Genomic DNA, 8308 nt, shown 5'->3' on the forward strand with positions numbered 1-8308 from the left:
ATTGATTATAATGTTTAATACTACATGATACAAAGTAACGGCGAAAACCCATTGGATATAAAAGCTGCGTACCCTGTTGTATAAAAATATATCATTCTAATATACTTAGCTATCTTAATATAACAATAACAATTATCAGTCAATTCATTACATTGTTAGTTCTCGTACTAGGTGGGGTGGGGGTCGAGGAACCTCGGCTCGACGTAAACCAATTTGTGAATCGTCGTGTGATTTACCAAGAGCCTTTGGCGGACCAAGGTTTATAAACCGGTCGTTTGGATTTTCAATGTAGATGTCTTCTCCGTCCCTGTGCATGACACTAAACAACAAAGTGGTCCGTCCCTGCTTTGTCGGGGCGGGGTTCAGACTGTTATTTACAAGTTTCTGTTTGATTGGTTGCCGAGGAGATTCCTGCTTCGAATTCCATTGATTGTAGCTGTACGTCATTTTTGAATTCGTTTCAGATTTGCTCTTCAGTTGTGATAGTCTTGTTTCGAATTTCTTTCTGTAAAGTTTGAACTCCAGCACCAGAAGTTTTTCACCCAATTCGTATGACCGTATCTGTCGGTCGCATTCTCTCGAGAGATCTTTATGTTGCCGATAAAGATGTCCACGTCGTGCTTGATTTCTCATCGATTCATATTTGACGTTAGTCGTAATATCAAAGCCCAGTGCCGGGCTAGCACTTTCGCGACCATCTTTGATTCTTCGACTTGTGCTGCGTTGTTTTGATTTCTGCATCATGTCAATTCTGATCCACAGAACCGTCTGCCATTTCTAGATCCGGACAGCCATTGCTAGTTGTTGTCGGGCGTTGGCAGATTTCGGAATTGCAGAAATGTTCACCTGGCCTCCGCTGTGAAAGATAAAGGTTTTCTTTAACGATTTCAAGGTAAACGCGTATAAAATATACCGTATCCCTAGCAAAAAAGTATCTTAATTTGTCAGATTTTTTAACTTGAGTCGCTATCTCATTTACTATATTGAATAGTAGAAGTAACCCATTACGTGACTGTAATGATATTTCAGTTCTGCCAATACTTTTCTGGCAAAAAAAACAACAAAACAACACCGGTTTAACTCTCATTTTCGTAAAATTGCCCAAAACCTATAATTAATGTGCCGTGTTTTATTTTGTTGCAGTCGGGATAGTCACCGAGTGTACGATGTTCCTGCCACACTTTCCACCATCCATGAACCTGAGGTTCATAAGCTGTTGAGAAAATGAAAAGATGTCCCTACTTGACAGCTCGTTGCCACCTACCACAGCTTTTATATGCAATATGACGGTAACAACGAAGACTGTGGTAGAAGGAAGCTCGCCCCTCAGATATCTAGAAAAAATTGGTCACAATGACACGCATGGAGTTCAAACCATTTATGAGCATGGTGTACCAGACTCTTCTGGCCATTGCTCGTCTACGAAGTACCCCTCGCATCTGTAGAGGCAATGGAGAGGATGACCAGCAGAAATTTGCGGCGCTGGTTGAGTGTATCTCATATTTTTCATTTGTATAAGTTTCTACAGCTCGGGAACCACTGAAGTTAGTGACAGAGGAGTTTAAGGTAGCCAGGGCTAGCACTGAGGGTGTCACGGGAGGACAGCTAACGGGGAGGAAATAAACAAGCGGAAGCGAAAGAAGACCAGTAAATGATATATGGGTGATGGAGAACAAGGTGGCGAGCCTTACGTATCAGCCATAGGAGACAAGAGGAAATTAAGGAGGGCAGAAAGGCAGAATTTGCTTCCCGCTGGATATTGAAGAAAAAGGAGGAGAGTCTCAATCTTGGCTGCCTCGTTATTAGTACTAGTGTAGTCTTATTTTAGAACTTTATACTATGTAGTGCACATGTGATCTTAGATTGCTATCTTTATAGATTTGTATACATATATTACTATATAAAGTCTTTATAATAGACACGTAATCTCAATACAATCGGCCACGCTATCTTTACAAAAAGTGATAATAGTATTTCGAACAGGTTTTTATGAAAGAAATGTGATTTGATGGGGAGATGACTGTGTGAAGAACATTAACATAGAGAACGATATTATATGCTAACCCAACGTAGTCTATTTTCTCAATTTGTAAACTTTATATATTTTACCTGAACCATTGCTAAACAGGCTATACCAGCTTATATTTGTCAAGTTTGTTGGCCCGGATAGAAGCGCACGAGGGCTTTTAATGTGGGAGTAGACCGGGGTACCCGAAGAAAATACATATGGTCGGACAGGTGACCCACCTTTCCACACCTAGATTAAAGCTAATGTGTTACCACTGTGTCATCCACCCACCCATTTACCGTGTAATTAAACTGAATCTTTTACTTAGTAATCATTTCTATAGCTAATACACTTCAGGAAAAAATACTTATGTATCAGTTTTGAATATTTACGTTATTATTGGTTGTAGCCTCATAAAATGAACAATGAAAGTAGTGTTGATAAAAGTTGCACAATGAGGCACAAAATGTGAATTACTTCCTACATCAAAGGGCGTTTATTGATCTCTCATTACCAATAGGCGTTTGCATTATGTTGGCTCCGTGATAACAGGGAGTCGAGACGTTTTAACTCCATAATATGAGAATCTATTCAAACAAGCAATATGCTGAATTGAGTGTAGGACTTTTCAATATCCAGATTTATTTATCAAGGTATCATGGGTTAAGATTATTAACAAACAAACACAACCAGGGTTTGTTGTCCCCTCTACGATACGGTAAGTTGTTTACTGGTGAAGTGGTTTGTACGTCAAGTTAACAGGTATGTCATAAAGCAAACACACCACTCCAGGAGGAAGACACTCACCTCTCCACCTGTCATAGATTCTTTAGGGTGCGTTCGATGACGCCATCTCTCTCAAGTAGTGAGTTGGTTAATATATAGTTCATTAGCAGAAAAGGGTATTAAAATGGATTTTATACTTGAAATAGATTTGATTTTGTCGAAAAGCTCTTCTGAAAACAAGAACTTTAATTACAACCAATTAACGACTTACATATACATATGTCATTTTCTCTTTGGGAAAATTTGAAACTAGTCAAACTAAACAACGGGAAACAAGAAGAGTATATCTTCTTATATATGAAAACAACGAAAACATTTTTTTTTTTCATTTTGTCTGTGCTATCAAAACATTTAAGTGAATATCTAGACGCATGCATATATATACACTATATCGAATGAGAAGTGAACATTGCCGTCAAGATTTTATATTATGTAAAAGTTATTGTTCATCAAGGGATATTATTTCTCTCTATTTCTGAAGAAAATAATTCGCTTGAAAAATGATACATTGAGAAAAACTTTCAGTGAAAAAACTTCTTAACAAAAAAACAAAACAAAATAAACATATTGATAAGAGAACAAAATACGCCAGTCGGTGGTCAATGGTGGTGAAAAGCAGAAGTACATGGATCATATTACTACTACTATACCACAACGGCCATAAGAAGAACTTGTGCACCATGGCACCATATGATTTATAGCCTTTCATACATGATGTTGTTAACAGTTATTTCATCAAAACCTTTCATAACTTTAACCGACAGCCTTAAACAAGCAACGTTATCAATTGTATTTATAAGAACCTGAATATTTTTATCGTGTAGGGTATTCACAGCCGTAAACCCATTATAAAGTATTAGCTGTTCCTATGTACAGAAACTAACGCCTGGATCAAATTTTAATTATAGTTTAAATGACAAATGTATTAAATACGACCTAAACAAATATTGAACGTTGGTTAATAGAATGCCAACTACCTCGTTTAACTCATTAATTTCCTGACACACAAAATAAAATGCTTCTACCCTACGTTATAACCCGGTCAGCAAAGCGACAATTAAAGCAATTCATCTTGACTGATTCGCTGGTATAATTAACACCAATGAGGGAAGCACTCGCTGCCACCGCGGAGAGTATCGGATATCTAGAGAGTCAGTGGACATAGTTTAATAATAATTTGAAATATAAGTGGTAGTCATAGAGAACGTTTAAACAATTTTATAGGGATTGCCTTCCGTGCCATAGTACGCTACAACTCGTTATGACAAGACATAATTTGGTATTACTATTTTAGCGTTATTTTTTTAAAATGAAAGTATGTGAATTACCGATGATGGAAAAACATATACAAAATTTATATCCGTCAAGATTACTCTAATACCGAATTTGTTTCATTTTGGCAAATTACCAGTATTATATATTACTTTTATCCGTTTGCAAAGTTTTTATTCCCCGGCAATAAGCAAGGTAAAACGATCGCAAATTCAAATTTATTCATATACATTTTAGAGTGTGTTACTGATCCTTGCGGAAATCAATTCACGTTTTCTTGGAAAAGTAATACTAAAAGTACATGCTCGTTTTGTTTACATTGAAAAATAATGTATACAGTACATTACTTAAAAGAGCATCGTTTAAACAATCCTATACAGTTTGTCTTAATAATCAAGTTATATACAATAATTAAGATGCCAGAAAACAAATACGATTGATGGCTTGTTACAGTTTATAAAGTGGCTTTTATATACTCCGTAAAAGTAGACAAGAAGTCATCTGAATATCTTCTTACCTTGTCAGTGTTGCATGGCTGTCCCTGATGCAGGTTCTAGTGTTTCAAGATTGCAGCCTATACAGATTCCATTTATTCGGGAAGAAATCAATTTCAATGTGTTAATTTCAGCCCCAGTCTCCGTTCCTTTCCGCTTCTGTGTGTGTAGAATCGACCCGAGCTGTAGTTAGTCCATTAGCACTGCATATCACCAACAGAAATCAGTTTATAGAACAACCCGTGGTCCTCATACCCTCTCAGCTGTAACTGACAAAATCATTGAAATTGTTGACGACCACACAGTACCGAGATGTCTCTACAAGAGATTGATTTAAAGTGTATATTCACATTCAGTGTAAATATTGACATAAGTATTCATAACGTGTGTATACTCCAAACACCCCTAAGTTCTCCATTATTTAACTATACACAAACACCCGTTAATGTATATGCCTGGCTGTTTGCACATTCACAATGGTATAAGAATATAACCTGCAATGAAAGCGACGAATACAAATCAGTCTTTAATTGGGTGTTATTTCCATTATATAGTTTAATTACAGCTGTACCAATGGTTTGTTATAAAGTAACGAGACTTTAAGGTTTTACCAATACGCAGAAATATATATCTTATTAGCGTACTCAAGGTATGTTTTCATCACAGTGGTCTGCTTCTGGTTAGTATTAATAAATAAAGTGATAGCCCTACTCTTAGTATATAAATTAGTGGCTGAATTTTTCTTCTATTAATTCTAACCAGAAGCAGACGCCTGTTGTTTCTATTGACAGGATGTCATACGGACCTCTATAGAACTGATACTTTGATTGCACTAACGCTCAGTTAGGGAATATTTCAAAGAAAATTTCAATTTTAAGAATTTATCAAACTTCTGTTGAAATCACCCGTAATTAATCTAACGTATACTACTCTCTTACTACCATATGGATATAAAGATTTTACCAACGACATACAAGTGGATATCACCTTTAATTATGAATTAGGTATGATACAGTATATGCCAACAAAGAACAGAGCCATACAGATGTTTCCTTCTATGACTCGTGATGCTTGATCTTGAACAAGTTGTGGAAATGCAGAAAAAATGAAGAAGATAAGTAAGAAAAATCAAGAATCTAAACCACTGTACATATACTGAAGGAGATACTATCGCCACGACGCTTCCACCACCACTACTACCACCGCCACCGCCACCGCCACCGCCACCGCCTCCACCATCACCACCACCAACATCATCACCACCAACACCACTGCCACCGCCTCCGCCACCACCATCGCCTCCGCCACCACCATCACCGTATGGGAGCGACACCGGATATTGGTACTAGCTGAAGCGGAGAGAGTGTGACAGCAGGCCTAACCGGAGGTAAGATTTCGGAAAATTACTATATTTATATAGATCCAACAGAACTCAGGTTTGACAAGTTAATTCATGAGGATTTCCGTGGTCAGCTCAAGCAAAAATTATAACGACTTGGTGCCACGTATTTTATATTGATCGTAAAACATGCCATCTAGTACCGGCGAAACATTAGGTCTGTCAACTTCACAATCAGTTTAAACCTTCATTTCTAGCTTGATCCATGCTTATGGTGTTGTTTCTTTTCCATAATTATCTCCACTAACGTTGAGTATACATTATTCTTGATGTTAATTCAAAATAGCGTCAAAATCGTTATTTTAAGTTTTTCGAAACTGTACGGCGGCTTGAAGATGTGTTGAAATTATGTGTACGGCAAATTGGTGCTTCGGTGTACGGCACATTGAATGACATTGAAAGAAGGTTGTGTTAAATAATGTTGAATCTGATCAGACAATAGATCAGTAGCGATTAAATTATCACTTGAATTATTTTTTCTAACATTAAGGACACCTACCCAATGCTATGCCTAAAATAAAGTAACTTTATTTGGACATGTGCGCACATTATAATATACCTAATATAGAGGTAATTGTACTTTTTTGTATTTTCAGAACATGGATTTATCCTCTATTTCTTTTGATGTTTCTGCTGACGTGGAGGTGGAGGTTAAAACACAAAATGAAGCCATAATGAATAAATTCGTTCGATTTACAATACAGCACTGATCTTGGTTTATATAATGCGTCAGTCCAGTTCTATACCTAGACGTTTATGGGGCAATATTTTACTTTCGTCACATTTGTGGTGCTGACGTACAGGTGCCACACCCCTCGCTGCCGAGTCTGGAGCGGAAATGGTCACCAGTTTCCTTTTGGCTTTCCTCTTCCACCTCATGACGTTGTCAAACATATGATCCCTGTAAAAGAATTACATACATAATTAGGGCTTTCCTGCGACAGCGGAAAGACATCTTAGTTTTGTAATGTTTGTTCTTATTCTTCTTATTCTTTTTCTTTTTCTTCCACGGATTTTGTAACGAGCAAATCTCAAAAACTATAACACTTACAGACTTCAAACTTACACCAATGGTAGATAACAATGTAAAGATTTGCATGAAACTTGTTCAAGGTCATAGGTTCAAAGGTCAAGGTCACAGAGGTCAAAATGTAAAATTCTAGAACTATAGGTTTTGATGGTCATTGGACGAAAGGTCAAGGTCACAGACTCTAAAATCCAAAATTTTATAAAATGATATAACTAAGGACAGAATAATGATACGAGTATGAAACTTACGTGAGTAAATCTCCTTCGCATTATGCATAAGTGTTGAAAGTTTCAAGGTCATAGGTATAAAGTTGAAGGTCACAGAGACTAAAATATGAAATTTTAATAATTTTCCGTGCGCTTTTTACCTAGGTTTACATATTGCATATTACTGGGTTACACTTACGAAAGACGCCTTTAATATGGTAATGCTAAGCAAACAATCGTCTTAATTTAATCCCTTGTCGGTTGTTAGACTAAGTTTCAACTATAGCATACTCAGGTGATACATTTAAATAAGTATGGAAAGATGGAATGTACCTGGAATATGTAATCATCGTTTAAATAGTAAGCTGTTTTTGTAGTCGCCCATTATTTGGAAGAATGAAACACTAAATACTTATTACCTACAGAAATACTGACCTTACCAAAATATGGTCTGTGGAAACGGGACAAATATAGGATCCGATATGATCTTCGTCCATATCCATCAGGAGCTCATTAACCGGATAGACTTTAGCCTTCGAAAGGTTCATATGAAATGGTCTGTTTGGCATTAACCTTGTGTGGTTCATCTGACAGGCAGCTTCTATAGCGTTTGGAATGTCCTCAGTCTTAATCACTCCTGACCCTTTTGGATCCAGATCTTGGAATTCGCCAAAAAAAATTCTCTGCTTCTAAACTTCCAAGCGATCTTACATTATATTTTCCAGATTTAACATACGGGTAAAGTTGAATCCTTCTGTCTATGTTGGTTAGGTAGCCCTGAAACATAACATTCGGTACTCCTCTAATGTGAGATCCATATGCAGGGAATTTTCCGAAATTTACACCCTCAAGAAGCCATTCACGGATTTTAGTCTTCTTTGACACCTTTCTAAAGCAGATATGCCTGGCGTGTCATCTGCTTCGTGGAACTCCCTAACAAGTCGACAAAATGCAGCTTCCTTTGTATAATTAAGTTCAACCATAGCCTCTTCCACGTCGAGAGAAAATGTTTCCATTGCAATAGAATCGCTCTGTTTGTCGACCAGATCTTCAACATGTGAAATTTTCAAGTTTGTTTTGTTTCCTCTTGCAACATCCATCCAGGCATTTCGG

The 8308-nt window shown here is 37.1% G+C and overlaps 1 protein-coding gene and 1 long non-coding RNA gene across 2 annotated transcripts; one reads left to right on the top strand and one right to left on the bottom strand.

Moving 5' to 3' along the window:
• On the bottom strand, positions 1-4869 carry LOC117325461. The gene is made up of 2 exons (XM_033881677.1): positions 4584-4869; positions 1-856 (listed from the first exon to the last, which is right to left on the bottom strand). The coding sequence occupies exon 2, from the start codon at positions 742-744 to the stop codon at positions 148-150; it is 597 nt and encodes a 198-aa protein (XP_033737568.1). The 5' UTR covers positions 745-856; positions 4584-4869; the 3' UTR covers positions 1-147.
• A 995-nt stretch (positions 4870-5864) lies between these two features.
• LOC117325462 lies at positions 5865-6658 on the top strand. Its single transcript, XR_004532263.1, has 2 exons — positions 5865-5947; positions 6556-6658. It is a non-coding gene; the product is annotated as an uncharacterized LOC117325462 (long non-coding RNA).
• The last annotated feature ends 1650 nt before the right edge of the window (positions 6659-8308 follow it).

The sequence above is a fragment of the Pecten maximus genome, chromosome 4 (genome assembly GCF_902652985.1).
Source record: "Pecten maximus chromosome 4, xPecMax1.1, whole genome shotgun sequence".
Lineage (NCBI taxonomy): Eukaryota > Metazoa > Mollusca > Bivalvia > Pectinida > Pectinidae > Pecten > Pecten maximus.